The sequence below is a fragment of the Garra rufa genome, chromosome 16, assembly GCF_049309525.1.
Source record: "Garra rufa chromosome 16, GarRuf1.0, whole genome shotgun sequence".
Lineage (NCBI taxonomy): Eukaryota > Metazoa > Chordata > Actinopteri > Cypriniformes > Cyprinidae > Garra > Garra rufa.
This window is the reverse complement of record NC_133376.1, coordinates 5,610,337-5,627,786: the sequence shown is the minus strand read 5'-3', so window position 1 is coordinate 5,627,786 and position 17,450 is coordinate 5,610,337. Positions and strand designations below refer to the sequence as shown.

At 36.7% G+C, this 17,450-nt stretch overlaps 1 protein-coding gene across 2 annotated transcripts in view; it reads right to left on the bottom strand.

Annotated features, from left to right (window-relative positions):
- neurl1b (neuralized E3 ubiquitin protein ligase 1B) overlaps nucleotides 1-17,450 on the bottom strand; it is a 70,933-nt gene that overhangs the window by 26,132 nt on the left and 27,351 nt on the right. Inside the window, exon 1 of one of the 2 annotated variants that reach the window (XM_073820664.1) lies at nucleotides 1,088-1,656. The exons of the other annotated variant lie outside the window; for it this stretch is intronic. Within the exon in view, the coding sequence (XP_073676765.1) occupies nucleotides 1,088-1,118 (31 nt within the window). The 5' untranslated portion in view covers nucleotides 1,119-1,656. Of the gene's footprint in view, nucleotides 1-1,087; nucleotides 1,657-17,450 lie in introns of those variants that run through there. 2 annotated transcript variants of the gene reach the window in all.

The following is a 17,450-nucleotide window of genomic DNA, read 5'->3' as shown; positions in this document are numbered from 1 at the left end:
ACTGATAATGTAGAATCGACCAATTACATATCTCATTAAATCTATTTATGTTCAGTGTCAGTTTTCTACAGCAGGCTCCAAATTCTGAGACCACTTGTGAAAATCCTTTTTTATACTTTTTCTGACAGAACATATTAATTAAGATGAGTGAAAAATTAACACAAATGTTGGAATTTCTTAATATTTGGTCTGATGATGACCATCTTGTGCTTTACTCGAGGAAGATCATCTTAACATCTTACAGCACTTTATGATCAATGTTACTTATTTTTTTCATTTGATTACTGAGCTATAGTCTAAAATATTTATTTTACCTTTATTTTAAAATGGTAAAAACTCTAAAACTTATTTTGAAGATAAAAATATCTTCAAAAATGCCATTGTGCTCTTTCGAAACCATATAGCATATACTTTAACCACAGACGGATAAAGTTCACTTCATAAATAATTATAAAAGATATAAATAAATCTAGGGGAGATGGAAAAGTATGTAGAACAAATTAAGATTGAGCAAAGAGAAACAGAGCTTTTCTCACGGATGAGATGACATGGAATTCCCATCTTCCGCACAACTGCACAGTTTATCATCAGCATAAACTCTTGTGGTCTCTTTACTAAGGCTTTTTAATTAGGAATAAATAAGTCACCCATCTTTTATTAGAGACTATTATGACTATCGTTGTTGAACGCTTAAATACAGAAAATAAGTAATATCTAAACAAGAAGAAGGTGAACAAGATTTATGACCATGTACATGGAGAAACAGTCTGCCTTTCTAAATATTAAAAATTTTGGATGAAACGCCACGCAACATCCATAATAAAAGAATATTAAAACACAAAGGGTGACGTTATGCTAAATGAATTAGACAGCTTTAAGCAATGACACATTTGCAGGGTTTTTGAATAACTTGAACATCACCCGTCATCTTCTCACTCCTACGCAGCGCGCACTGTCATCCCAATATAGTACAGAAGCAGGTATACATGCGTTACATTTGCACAAGAAATCAAGACATTAAAGCACACAAAAATGTTTCTGATTTCTGTCACAAGACCAATGGTCAACCAAGCCATCTCCTACCTACCTATTAGTGGTTTAGGTGTTGTATTCCCCATTATTTCCAATAATTGCTCTCCCTTGGTGACAAGTGGATCGCGAATGCTTCTAATCCTAGTCTGTCCATTTATTATCAGATACACGGACTATTTTCGTAATCGCAGCTGCGTGAAATCTCTACGCGTCTGAGAGTCGCAGCGTCTCCATACTATCATGCACACAGAAGCGGCTTTTCAAGCCATTGGCGTCTGCTGGCGCATTGGCCAGCCAAACCCTCCCCACGCCCGATCATCCTACAACCCATCTACACCGGACGCGACGCGACCAACTACAACGCTATCGTTATAATAAACAAAACTTGCTGCACTGTAAACGCGCTGTAACCTATTGGTTAAGCCTTGCGTTTAAATAAAGCTCACAACAAAATGTAACCGTCAACGCGGGGAACTCGAGACATGTTTTAAAAGCTAAACTATTTTTAACTTGACACGCGTCTTAAAACGCAACGCTGGTGGCGCAAATCCCTGATAAAAACAGCGAGACGCAACACAACGGCGCATGTGCACATCACAAACGCGACGTCGATTCTTCCAGCTTGAAGAGAACATTCAGACATGACGCGTTTTTGTGTCCTAGAACAGCTGGTCATGTGGGTCTTTGTCAAATGAAATCATTTTTAACTTGATACGCCGTCTTAAAACGCAACGCTCATAGCGCGAGACATGGACACAAGGACACAAGACATTCCTTTTAAATGGACTAGACTTGGGGTCTAGTCTATATATTAAAAGGAATGGAAGGAAAAAATATAACTTCATATCTTGGTAGTGATATCTTTACAATATTTAATGAAATTTACAGTCTACTCCAAGGAATGTTAGCAAAAAACATGGTACTACCACTGTAAATGTCCAACAATCATGGGACTGTCATGATGAAGTGTGGTGTACATAACTCAACTAGTTTGAACTAAATAAATATATGTATTTGTGGGTCAAGTTCATTTCAAATAAACACATGCTATATAAAAAAGCAGAAGAAGGTTAAAAATGAAATATTAGATAACAGTTATTTACGAAATACAGCTTATTTTACGTAACTCACCTGGCTCTTAGAATTTTTTTTTTAATCATTCCCCTTTTCTCCAGAAATTTAAATGTAAAGCAAACTTTGCATTTTTCAACATACACTAGCAAACAGGCCGGCAGATATCAAAGCACTTAAAGGGTGAAAAACAGATTGGTACCTAAATGTTTCATGACTACAGAATAATTGTGGGTATTTTTGAAAATGACACAAACCCCTTACGAGGAAATCCCCTCTCTACCCCAACCCCCATCCTATCTCCTCGCAACCTTGACCGCTGGGATCCATGCAAGCTGCTTCCTGTCTTGTGAGCTGGAGCTGTCTCTGAGGAGCCTTGTCCAAACAGACCTAGCCCATGATTGCCGGCCGCAGGCCAACGGCTATTAAATCTGCCCCAGATCTTCTCAAGAGAGGTTATGTTCATATTATACACTGCATGTCACCTAGTATGACCATTCAGACAGTAACAAGGCCAATGGTCATTCCATATTGATACATATGAAATAATTTTAAAATACCTTTAAAAGTTTTACCTACAATTAGGACAAAAAGTGCAATTGCGAATGTCAAAGAACATCAGTGGGATTATTATTGCATAAAATGGCTGCTATTTCCAAGAAAAATCATGGTTGTAGATATTACCCAGATAATAAAGCAATCTTGCAACATATTTTAAAATTATTTTGTTGTATTTAATTATGTTGTAATGTAACTGCAGCAGATTTTGATGTACATTGATGTGCAGTTTAATATATTTAAAAATCAATTTATTCCTCTGTACCAGACTGAAATGGTGACCCTCTTGTTATGCACAGTACACATGTAAACTAAGGCCGGGCCAATGCACAATGAAATTCTTCTCAAATGTTTGTCATGGTTCTAGAAGGAAAGGCGGCAAGAACTGTGGTTAACACAGGAAGAATGTTTGAGGCGGAGACTATTTGCACTATAAACAAAATGTCACATGAATAAAAGCATAAAAGCTCTTTGTTTGGGATAGAATGATATCTTGCAATGGGATGCATGCCATCAGCTCCTGTTGCAAAAATGAAACAAATTTTATGTGAAATGAATATATAATATATAAAATTACAATTTGTAGAAAGATTAAACACAATAGATTAAGATTATTGTCAAGATATGCAACATTTCTTGTATTGTTACAAAAACCCTACCCATTTTTTGTTGTTGTTGTTGTTATTACCATAACAAAACCGTTACATTTGTTTTAGGGTTTGTTCAGGTCTTTTATTTTGAAGTTCCCCTCATGTGATCTTGTGGTTCCTTTGATTTTTTTAATTTCTTTGGTTCATTGTCTTATCTTGTTAAGTACTTTTATTTTGTCATTGGTTGTTTTGCCATGTCATTACTCTAGTCTTGTATTTAAGCCCTCTTGTTTGCCTTGTTACTTGGTTGGGTAAATATGTTTGCTTGCTGGTCATTGGTCAATGATATTGTTTTGTCAAGTTTAGTTCATGTTAATAATAGAAGAAATGAACCCTTTTCAAGCTTTGTGTCCTTTTGAAAGCTTTGTAAATTGATTCATTCAAAATTATTTCAAAGTGCAATTTCAAACATGGTCAGAATGGTGAAAATGCAGCAAAAACGGAGACCAAACATGTATAAAATTTCTGCTTTTACAAACTTATTGCAAATGTTTTATTGAAAGTTTAATTTATCAAATGCAATTAACTAATCATCTATTAGTCTTAAATATTAAGTGTCTGTATGGAATTTTTATACATTTTTAGAGCTTGTTTTGTTTGTTCTATGACGGCTGACCTAACTAGAAAATAACCTAGTATTAAATATACAATTGCCTCAATAAAATGTCTACAAATGTATAAAACATAGGCATCAGGTTGAAAAAAAGATCTGGTGAAAACCATAGACACAAGTTGGCCAATATGGGTCATCTCAGTGAGGCATGGGTTCACAGGGATTGCCCTCCGGTGGTGAGCTATTGAAATTTCGAAACATTTCAAAACAGTTATGAAGCTTCGTTTACTGAAACCACATGACTTTGGCAGTTTGGTTTTGGATTTTCTCTCTTTGTAATAAACTGCACTTGGGTTCGATACACCACCGTCCTCGTTTGCTCCTTGTGTCAGCACTGTTACAGAACACACACCAACCATGAACCCAGCAGATGCACTGCATCATTTAGGCTAGGGGAACTGTCCCCTGGGGGATATGTTGAGAACTTTTAAGAACTATACTACCAGGTAAACTTTAATGATGTTGCTCTTAAGGGCAAGGCAGGTGAGTTTGATCAGGGTTGGAGCTAAACTCTGCAGCGCATTGGACCTCCAGGGTAAGATTTGAGGAACCCTGCCATAGAAGAACCATTTTTGGTTCCACAAAGAACCATTTAGTCAAAGGTTCTTTAAAGAACCATTTCTTGCTTATCTTTTTATAATCTGAAGAAACTTATTTGCCACAAAGAACCTTTTGGAAACAGAAAGGTTCTTCAGATGTTAAAGGTTCTTTATAGAACCATTTAGACAAAAATTTACTTCTATGGCATAGTGAAACACCGTTTTTTTGTAAGAGTGTAGAGGTCATCCATGTTTCTGCTCCGCCATGGCCTCCTGATCTGCTGACTCTGCCTTGGTGGTCTTCTGATCCCCCATGGTGCCATGCTCCACCATTTCTCCCTGAGTGGTCTTCTGCTCTTCTGAGGTGGTAATCTCCATCACTGGCTTCACCCTGGTGGTTTCCATTTCGGCTGTCTCCTCCATGGCCACCAGATCCTCCATGGTCTTGTCCCATGCTCTATGGTTTTATACACTGCTCCATGGTCCAGGCCCACCTCTGATCCAGAGTCCATGGTCTTGTCCACTGCTTCAAAGTCCAGATCCACCACCATGCCACGATCCCTGTCTCCCTGATTCCTTGTTCCCTTCATGTGATCTTGCAATGTTCATTGGTTAACTGTCTCGTTATCTTTGTTATTTGTTCTGTCTTCTCATTGGTTCACAATCTTGTTTAATAATTTAGTAATTTTGTCAGTGGCTGTTTTTTGTGATTATCAGGATATTCACATGACAAAAACTACCAATGACAAAACATCTTGTATCCAAATCTCGTATCCACCCTTTTCCTGAACGCGGAAGTCTCGTCCGACTGAAACAATGCTTTACATTTCTGTTCTCTGGTGTTTCTAGTCAAATTAACATATTTTCCAGTATTTTCCAGGCCAATAATGTAATATTAAAACCATGAAAATAGTTTTAAAAAGCACATGGTGCCATAGTTTCATCACTGTACAGTGTTGAAATAATCGTCTTTTTGCAGTTACTCACCTGTGATAGTTTAATGGGTGGGAAGATGACATTAAGCGACTTGAAGTTGGCTGCATTGAAACAGATGAGGGCACATTATATACATCCCCATCGAGGGGAAGGTTGAAGGATTTTGTCCACAAAAAGTACAGATCAGTCTACCTTTTTGTTTTAACACGGATTTTTATGAAGACGAACATGAAAGCACCCAAACAGAAGTTATAATCCATCATGACGCCGCTCATTAGTTGGATAAAAAAAGGTGTGCTGTTCATTGATCAGTGTCTCATTGTCAAGTTCATGTTATGGTGATTTTCATGTTTTGGTCTAAATTCATAGTCTGGTTTTTGATTTTCACTACTTGGAATAAACTACACTTGCGTTGATACATCAACGTCTTCGTCTGCTTCAATTACAATGATTTGCAATTACAATTACAATTATTATTTTTTTTTAAATCTCAGCATACATTTCAGGTAGAAGAAAAATCATCTTTATGTATTGTGACGAGTCGGCTGCTGAATGAAGCCTGGTCATCACCAAGCGAGCCTCTCCTCGGGAGACCGGTCTCTTCCCCGTGCATGCATGCTGGTGTCCTTGTGGGTCCAGGAAGGGTGCGTTGAGGGATTTGAGCACCGCTGAACTGACGAGCTGCCGGACCCGCGGTCCGGACGAGTACTGCACCCGTGAGAGGGGAGTGTGTGCGGCCGCCAGACTCCGCCCCTTACCTGGACCCTTCCCTATCGAACACTGCCCCACCTTCACGGAATCCCCAGCATGACGAAGACACCAGATCCTCTGTTTATTTTGGACACTTTTTCCCCTTTTGGACACTTTTGTTTTATTTTATGTTTAACAAAAGCCTCTCCGAGGCCTGATGCCACACCCACTGTGTCTGTCGTTTGCACCTCCCAACGCACTGGTGGAGAATGCAGGCAAGGCGGAGCCTAGACAGCACAGTTGGGCAACACCTGAGGACGTCATCCCCACTCGCTCGCAAAATTAGTTTGGGAAAACACGGACTGGGATGGAGAAACGATGGAGACAGCCTCCCAGCCTGTTCCGGTGTGTTGCGAGGGAGCGTTGCCTCGGAGAGGAATCCCCTGGAGCCTGGTTGAGGAAGGCAGCACTGCCATGTGGGCGGCGGCCTGATGACGGGGATGTCACTTTGGGGGGGGGGGGGGTCTGGTGGTGGGTGTGACGAGTCGGCTGCCTCTCCCCTAATTGTCACCATCACCCCGTCCATTATTTGAGTGGGTGTGTGAGAGAGGAGGGGCACCAAAACAGCCCAGTCTGGCGGCGTGTGGTGAGGCACACCTGAAGTGAATGAAGCCTCATCACTGCCGCTGCTAAAATGCCGAGCGCGCCTCTCCTCGGGAGACCAGTCTGTTCCCCATGCATGCACGCTGGTGTCCTTGTGGGTCCAGGAAGGGTGCTTTGAGGGATTCGAGCGCCGCCAAACCAACAAGCTGCCGGACCCACGGTCTGGACGAGTACCGCACCCGTGAGATGGCTGACGGGCCATTTTAATTCCTGAAAGTGCCGTGGGCGGAGGAGGACGAAGCCCCCTGTCGTTTGCTCCTCCCGCCACAGTATAAATACAATCTAATTATAATATCACAATTATCCCCACACTTTGGTGATGAGATTGAGGTTTTTCACATGGGAAAATGTGTTTTAATGTCATGTAAATAAAAATAAGTGCAAAATAAGATCCTAAAAATAAGCTTAATTACCTTTAAACAAAATACAATTTCTTTTGACATGGTCTTGACAGGTTTATTGAGATTGACCTTTAGTCAGATTTATGCCCAAATTTTGTAAACTATTTTTACTAAGTACAAAGTTGGTAAGCAAAAAACCCCCAACAGATTAAAGGAGAAAAGGAATAAAGGACCAGTGTGATTACATCAGTCTTAACAGCACCTCAATCTACAAACCTCTTTCTAAACATTATTGTCAGTGTCCCCCTCCTCTGGGAACAGCCAACACAAATCTGTCAGTCTGATTTTATATTTTGCTGGCAGCCATCGGCATGGTCAGGGATGGCAATCAGGTCAATGTGACTCAACAAAAAGGATATGCATGAAATAACATTGTCTCTACGAGACAATTCTAAAAAGGGAGGGCGTTTTTTTGGCAGAAGACTAAATTTGTACCAGAATTAGGCATACGTTTAAATGTGCAGGAATACGGCACAAAGCTAAGTACCAAGCCACCACCAGAACAGAGCTTTTTTGTCAGAGTAGAAGCATTATGTTCTTTGAGAGGATGCTGTCACACTGTGTGGTAAGACTTGGACTATGGTATCAAAATTGCTGCCATGCGGTGGAGTGACTAGTCCTTGGACTGCGAAGTGTTACATTAGCAGTATTCTAATTCCCGTCAAGTTTCAAAGACACTGAAATGCTAAGCAGATGGCCAACTGGGAGGACTGCATGTGGTTGTCTGAGCAGCAGGGGAATCTTGTCCAAAGCCAAACTCACAGATCTAATGACAAAATGAGTCATAACCACTGTCTAAGAGGGCTTTTATTGAACGCTTTTATTGAATGCATGTGCAAAAATACAACAGCCATGACTTAAATTATGAATATAAATCATGAAAAATTCATGCCTCTACTGTCTTCCCTTCTCTTTACTGTGTTAGTATGACATGCATTTTCTGCCAGAGCAATTGTTATAAACAATTTGTTTGGTTGCTTTTTATTTTATCATTATTACTGCTAATTTATTAAAGACTCAATAAAAAGGCTTGGCAAGTACAGTTTACTGCCCTATGTAGTCATACTGCGTATTCAAAAATAAAATTGGATGATGGACATATCAAAGGACTCACCTGCTCAGGCAGGTTGTATTAGAGGAAAGGAGTACAATTGCATAAATGACCTTAAACTCACAGACATGGACTAAAGGCCACAAAACAGAATGAGTGAATAACTCATCTCCAAAATTTTCATGTTCTGGGAATGTTTTCAATGGCAAGTTTTATTTTAGTTCCCAAAATGTTTTGCTAAAAGGTAGGATAACATTCTTTAAAATCATCCTAAAAATGTTTATTGATAACATTGTTATAACAATATCCTTCAACATTTTAATAAAGTTTCCCAGTAGATGTGGACTTACATTGCTCAGAAGTCACATTTTGGTTGAAAGTGAAAACTCAACTTTAGTTTGATGTCATTAAATAACTCCAAAAACAGCATTTCCAGCTTCACTTATTATAAACTAGATTGACTTTACTTCAGTCATACATTTACAAAAGTTCCTATTACAGAGGTTCAGATGTTGATGTTTTATTGAAAATAATAGTTTGGTTTGCTATTATGGGGATCAGTAGTTTGGCAGTTTGACTTAAACTTTTCCATGTAGGGGTGTGCGATATGACGATTTTTGATCGTGGACGATTAAAATGTCTCCACGATCTGCTTTTGAATAAATATCGTAGTATCGTGCTACAGTGTGCCTCCGTCTTAATATACTGTACATTCACTCACGGGACACTGCACTTATTCATATTCGCGATCACAAAAGTACATTATTTGAATGTGCTTCAAAGTCTTGCCGGTAAAATAACGCCATTTGGTCCGCGCGCTGTTCTGGCATGCGCTTCATGAGCGCGTAAACCTGAAGCACGTGCGCTAAAAGCCTGTCAAACAGCACCTGATTACTAAACTGAGCTATCTTTGGCGTTTAATTTGCTTATACTGTCAAAAACACGCAAGGATTACATATAAACACAGTCGGTTGTCTAAAGTGAAAGTAAACAGTTAAGAGAAAAACGGATGCGCGTCTGTATAGATGCGTGCAGCTCTGCGACAGAGCTAAACATGCTGTCGATTGTCATTAAAGGGACAGTACACCCAAAAATGTTGTCACTCACATGTCCTAAATCTCTATTAATTTTTTTTTCTTGTGCTTAACACAAAAGAAGATATTTTGAAGAATGTGGGTAACAGTAGCTGGTCCCTACTGACTTAAAATAAATAAATAAAATATATGGAAGTAACTGGGGACCCAGCAACTGTTTGGTTACCCACATTATTCAAAATAAGTTTTATGTTCAGCATGTTTTATGCTTAAAAAAATGCGAGAGTGAGTAAATGATGACAGAATTGTCATTTTTGGGTGATGATACACTAATAAAACAAAACACAAAGGAAAATCACTCACTGCTCTTGACTGAAGAACTTCAATACAGTTGCTTTAAATGTTGCTTCCATGTATAATTTATGTATATAATGTATATAGTGTTTTATTTTTATATTTGTTAATTAAATTTCTTGAATGCTACTGATAAATACATGGACTGTACCTGAAAATTAAAGCACTGTTTGTTTTATTTGTATAGTATGTGTATTTGTAACATGTAGCTTATCTTTGTTCTTATTTTTTAAAAACAAAGAAAATAATGACAAAGATTTTTTGTCTTCGCCCACTTTGGCTTAAATATCTGCCATTCTTTTTATTTTATATTTTGTTACCTTGTAAGGTTTTGGTTTTAAAATAGAAAAATTAATTTGGCTGTACTACTCAGACAACTTGTAAAAAAGTAAAACCAACATGACAAAGAATCGTGATAAAATCGTGAATCGTGATATTTCTTGAAAAAATCGTGATATGATATTTTTACCATATCGCCCACCCCTATTTCCATGTTAATTTTTTTCTTGGCTGCTGCAACGATGTTTGTTATGGAAAAACAGCAAGAGAAAATGTGATCAGATGATGTTGGCTACTTGCTGATGTTAAAGATATTATCATTGTGTAGTGATCTGATCAACTGATCTCATCTAGAGTCTAATGCTAGGCTATGAATTTCATTTTAGTGACTGTAGTAATGCATTTCAACAGTGTCCTAATCACATTATTTGTATTTCTCAATAAAACATTTTGTAAATGTATGACAGAAATAAAGTCAATCTGGTTTATAATAAGTGAAGCTGGTAATGCTGTTTTTGGAGTTATTCAAGCAAAGGTTGGGTTTTTACTTTCAACCAAACTTTGACTTCTGAGCAACATTTGAGTCCACATTCAATGTCCAACAGGAAGTTTTCTGCTTAAATCTTTATTAGAATGTTAGAGGATAATGTTCTAATAATGTTATCAATAAACATTTTTAGAATATTCTTAGAGAATGTTATCCTACCTAGGAGAATATTATGGGGACTAAAATAAAACTTGCCACTGAAAACATCAAATTCCTAGCTGGGAAAATCTATGGCGGGTCCAATGGTCAACAAGGCAATATCTGCAAGCATTGTGGAGCATGCAGAGCATGACAAGACACTGAAGATGTCCTGGTCATTAACTTGACTGAGAGATTGAGGCTGATGCTGTGCAGTAAGGAAGCATATGGGTAGCAAAATTCAATTTAAAATGTAATATAATGTATTTCTGTATTCAAATTAACATTTTGCCATACATATGTAAAACATTTAGTGCAAAATGAAAATGAAAATTCAACTATATAATTTACATTTGCCATTTCCTATACTAGTTTTAAAATGCAAATCGAAAACATAGTTTTATCATATCATAAAATTATAATTTAAATGCTGTTTTCCCTAAATGCATTTAGACTTACGGATAGGACACTTGGGATTGCATTTTCATCATAGTACCACGTGATAATTGTAGCAAAATCCACATTTTGCTAAAACTTAAACAAAATTCATCACGTGGTATTATAATAAAAAAATGCAATACCAAGTGTAATATCCGTAAATCTAAATGCATATAGGAAAAACAGCATTTGAATGATAATTTTGCTACAGTTTTTGCAACTTACAAAGCGTTAAAATATGTTAATAATATTAAATAATAATAAATTATTTGTAGTATAAAAATAAAACTTTTATAGGGGGCTGGGTTTTTCCCATGAAACTTAAAGGAGTAGTTCACTTTTAGAACAAGAATTTACAGATGATGTACTCACCCCCTTGTCATCCAAGATGTTCATGTCTTTCTTTCTTCAATCATAAAGAAATGGTGTTTTTTGAGGAAAACATTTCAGGATTTCTCTCCATATGATGATCTTCTATGGTGCCCTGAGTTTGAACTTCCAAAATGCAGTTTAAATGCAGCTTCAAAGGGCTCTACATGATCCCAACCGAGAAAGAAGGGTCTTATCTAGTGAAATGTTCGGTTATTTTCTAAAAACATTTACAACTTATATACTTTTTAATCTCAAACGCTCATCTTGCCAAGCTAGACAAGACAAGCATTTGAGGTTAAAAAGTATATAAATTGTAATTTTTTTTAGAAAATAACCCATCGTTTTGCTAGATAAGACCCTTTTTTTCCTCGTCTGGGATCATTTAGAGCCCTTTGAAGCTGCATTTTGGAAGTTCAAATTATATAAGTCCATTATATGGAAAGAAATCCTGAAATGTTTTACTCAAAAAACATAATTTCCTTACGACTGAAGAAAGTAAGACAAGAACATCTTGGATGACAAAGGGACCTATTTATGCCCCTTTTTACAATATGTAATATATGTCTCAGAGAGGGGCAGATCAGGTCAGTTCAACAAGTTCTCTTTCATGTCTTATTGTGCTTAAACTGTGAAATACACACACGTTTATAATAAAAGCACACAAGTTACAAAAACAGTCTGTTATGTCTGTGAAGGTAAACACTGGGAAAGAAATTGCATGTGTATATTAGATCTGTGTTGCAGCAGCGTAATATACAACATAATGATAAATAAATAAATGAATCTACTTTTCTCTTGTCTCTGAGGCTCTGGGGCTCTAAATAGTGTTCTGTACATATATGGTCAATATGCTCAGCCAAAGACAGAACAGTTAGCATGCTTTGCTCTAACGTTCGCCATGGCGTTAGAACTGGTACACCGTTGAAGCTTGCAAAAGCGGTGCAGTGGGTGGAAAAATGCAGATTAAGGGGTGGTAATATTATGATAAGATCCCCTTTCTACATCACGGGGGGAGCGATATCTGCCCTTCCAGGTCTAATTTCTTCAGTAACTTTCCACATAAGCATCAATACAACGCAGCTATCATTACTTAGGTGCTGCTCAAAATTCTATAAGTTTCTAATTTATATTATTGTTCAAATCATCCCATTATAGGGCAACACAAACTCTTAAAATATACCCTTTAAATTAATAACAAGATATAAAATCTAAAGCTTCTCTCATGGTTGGGGTTAAGACTAGGCTGCTTCTTTTTTGTGTTTTTTGTGGTAGACCATGCAAAACATTTTTATTCCCCTCCTTACAGTTCACTTTATTTTCCAAATAAATAAATACAGCCAACCAATACATTAACCAGTAATTCCCTTAACTATAAGAGGACTGATATGCATTATCCTAATAACAACTGTCATCATTCTTATACTTTTATACTCAAGGTCTTCATAAGATGCAACAACCGGATGCTAATTGCAAAATTTGGCCTATTGTAGAAAAATGCCTTAAATTACAAACAATACATTTAAATGTTCAAATTAACCAGATGTTTTTTTTTTTCACAAACCAATGTGATATTAGCATAATAATAAAAATGTTAAATATTTGAGAAAAGTTAGTGCTCGTACAGATTGAGAAAGATAAGCAACTAACCTTTTTACCTCAGCAAACGATGATGCAATGGATTGTATATCCAATCGATATCTGTTGGTAAACCACCCTGCATTTTCACTCTGTTAAAAACTGTCCAAAATATGCCCAAAATGTAGTCTTTGAGGTCTTAGATTTCAGGTTACAGGCTTCTAGAGTATCAGAGGTTTTGACAAGCAGTAGGAGGTTGCTTCGTGTCATGTTCTCTAAAGTGCCGTAACACATAAACAGACACAAGATAGTATGAACCTTGACAACAGAGGTCGGACCTGCCTGACAAATCCCAAAGGTCAACAGGGGTCAAATACCAAAGGAATATTTTAATGACTTAAATTTTAAAGTAGTCTTTTTCCCAAGAGAGGTCTTTTTCCATGTAGAGCAACATATAACTGACCCAAACAGTCTAACAGTGGTCTAAGTACGGCAGACCACCTGGAGATGCTATGTTATTACATAACCAACATAAACTGGAAGTCCGGGACAATTATGCATTGAATATTAATCTGTAATCTGACTGAATAAGCCACATTTAAAGCTGTTGCTAAATAGCAAATACAGACACACCTTTTATGGCACATCAGTGTAATTCTACATTTACTTACTTTTTAATTCAGCATTGCCTGGCAACCGTAAACAGCCATTAAGCTATAAACTATACAAACTATAATAATTAATGGAAGGATTTATTCCAGTTTTTATTAACAAATCTAACTAGGTCATACGCTACAGTGATTTTACACTGGTTATGGGGTATTTGTGGTACAAATCGCAGTAATGCAAGGTTTCTGTACCGTTTTAATGGGGAGCTACATGAGCTACACAAATGTCGTGAGTACAAGTGATCAGCATGTGATAGTTAGTGTGCGCATATGGATCCCAGACACAAATGTTTCACTGCAGTGACTTTTTACAGAGAATTAAAAAAAACTCTCTATGGATCAAATTCCTACAAAGCAGAAATGTTGGATACATTGTTGACATGAAGAAAGCTATGTCCTTGGATGTTTCCATTTGACTTGCTTTTTCAGTGAGACATGAACACCAACAACAACAATCCCAAACCATGGCATCTGATATCTTGAGGTCAAAGGGTGGTTAAACGTGGGAACCAGCACTAATAACGAATGCCATTCTCAGTGGAAAACAACATGCACGCCATACAATTTTTAATTTCTGTAAGGGATTTACTTATTTGGAAAGCTGTACCACATTACTTTTAGTTATGTAAAGTGCCACAAGCAAATGTCTAGTCCTTCTTGATGACAAAGGACTGGTGGTAATTTCGCCTCCTACTGATATGGCACAATGCTGTTATTCCAGAGAAATCCGTTTTTAAAAACCAGTGGAATGTAGCCATGTGTTCTAAATAGGGCTTACACATCGTAAGATTTAATGGAAGCCATGTGAATTTGAGATTAATGAGAGGTGAATTTGATCTTTCAGTAATACGGCTGGTTTAAGGGAATCCTTGTTACCATATCAGCAACATTACACATCACCAAATGTTTTGAAAATATTACTGCTGTCAAATCAAATAATCACTTCCAAATTAAAAGTTTGTGTTTACATAAAATATGTATGTACACTATGTGTGTATATTTATAAACACACCCACATACATGTATATATTTAAGAAATATATGCAATTTATATATGTTATATATACTATATCTGTATGTACAGGTCCTTTTCAAAAAATTAGCATATTGTGATAAAGTTCATTATTTTCTGTAATGTACTGATAAACATTAGACTTTCATATATTTTAGATTCATTACACACATTTGAAAGTAGTTCTAGCCTTTCATTGTTTTAATATTGATGATTTTGGCATACAGCTCATGGAAACCCAAAATTCCTATCTCAAAAAATTAGCATATTTCATCCGACCAATAAAAGAAAAGTGTTTTTAATACAAAAAAAGTCAACCTTCAAATAATTATGTTCAGTTATGCACTCAATACTTGGTCGGGAATCCTTTTGCAGAAATGACTGCTTCAATGCGGCGTGGCATGGAGGCAATCAGCCTGTGGCACTGCTGAGGTGTTATGGAGGCCCAGGATGCTTCGATAGCGGCCTTAAGCTCATCCAGAGTGTTGGATCTTGCGTCTCTCAACTTTCTCTTCACAATATCCCACAGATTCTCTATGGGGTTCAGGTCAGGAGAGTTGGCAGGCCAATTGAGCACAGTAATACCATGGTCAGTAAACCATTTACCAGTGGTTTTGGCACTGTGAGCAGGTGCCAGGTCGTGCTGAAAAATGAAATCTTCATCTCCATAAAGCTTTTCAGCAGATGGAAGCATGAAGTGCTCCAAAATCTCCTGATAGCTAGCTGCATTGACCCTGCCCTTGATAAAACACAGCCAAATCATCACAATTAAAAGAACCAAAGACTTAAACTACTTCAGTCTGTGTGCATTGAATTTATTTAATACACGAGTTTCACAATTTGAGTTAAATTACTGAAATAAATGAACTTTTCCACAACATTCTAATTTATTGAGATGCACCTGTATGTATACACACACTGCCGCTCAAAAGTTTGGGATCAGTAAGACTTTAATTTTAATTTTAATTTTTTATTCTTATGTGCTCATCAAGTCTGCATTTACTTAATCAAAAATACAGAAAAAAATAATAATACTGTAAAATATTATTGCAGTTTAAAATAATGGTGTTCTATATTAATATATTTTAAAATTTAATTTATTCCTGTGATACAAATCTGAATTTTTATCAGCCATTACTTCAGTTTTCAGTGTCACATGATTGTTCAAAAATCATTCTAATATGCTGATTAATTACTGTTATTATCAATGTTGGAAACTGTTGTGCTGCTTAATATTTTTTGGAACCTGTGATACATTTTTTAGGATTCTTTATGAATAAAAGGTTAAAAAGAACAGCATTTATTGAAAATATAAATATTTTCTAACAATATAAGTGCTATAACTTTTTATCAATTTAACACATCCTTGGTGAATAAAAGTATTTGTTTCTAAAAAAAAAAAAAAAAAAAAAAAAAAGAATACAAAGAATTTCTATTTTAAATAAACGCTGTTTTTTTAAAACTTTTTATTTGTTAAAGAATCCTGGAAAAAAATCACAGGTTCCAACATAAAATGTTTTCAACACTGATAATAAATCAGCATTTTAGAATGATTTCTGAAGGATCATGTGACACTGAAGACAGGAGTAATAATGCTGAAAATTCAGCTTTGTATCACAGGAATAAATTACATTTTAAAATATATTTACATAGGAAACAGTTATTTTAAATTGAAATAATATTTCACAATATTACAGTACAGTTTTCTGTATTTTTGATCAAATAAATGCAGGCTCGATAAGCATAAGAAACGCCTTTCAAAGCCATTAAAAATCTTACCGATCCTAAACTTTTGAGCAGCAGTGAATATATTCATGTAAATATTTATTAAATATATAAAGTATATATAAATATACCCACCCATATACATGTATATATTTAAGAAATATATGTAATATATATTTAGATTTCTATAGAACAAATCATATATACAGTGCCCTCCACTAATATTGGCACCCTTGGTAAATATGAGCAAAGGTGGATGTAAAAATAAATCTGCATAATTTATCCTTTTGATCTTTTATTTTAAAAATTCACAAAATTCTAACCTGTAAACAATAAACCAGTAAAACTATGGGTGAAATCTCATTATGAAATAAATGTTTTTCTCTAGTTCACGTTGGCCACTATTATTGGCACCCAATGTCATGATCTGGGCTGTGGGGTTTCCCTCAGCCACCTGAGAGCGCTGTTTCCCTTCCCTTGCACTGCACTTCCCTGATCGTTCACACCTGTCTTTGATTGTCACTCGTGTCTTCCACAGCTGTTTGCATTCTGTCACGGAATAGAAAACGAGGTATGGGTCCAGGTGCAGGTAAGAGATGATTTTATTAAATAAACAAAAATGCAACAAAAAGCCAAGCACGGCACAAAACTGAAACACAAAATAAACAGAACAGAGAACACGATCTAGAGCTTGGGTTCAGGAACCACAGAGTTGACATGACAAACTAAAGACAATGCATTGCAGACACACCAGCGTGGGGGGAAAGTGGGGATTATAAAGACTGTGATAATATAGTGAACAGCTGTGGAAGACACGAGTGACAATCAAAGACAGGTGTGAACGATCAGGGAAGTGCAGTGCAAGGGAAGGGAAACAGCGCTCTCAGGTGGCTGAGGGAAACCCCACAGCCCAGATCATGACACCCAATTATTGCAACGTCCTTTTCCCAAGATAACAGTTCTTCAAGAGTTTTCTTCAACAATGTCTAATGAGTTTGGAGAACACCTGACAAGAGATCAGAGACCATTCCTTCATACAGAATCTCTCTAGATTCTCCAGAATCTCTCTCTTCCCAGCTTCATGTTGGTGCTTCTTCTCTTCAG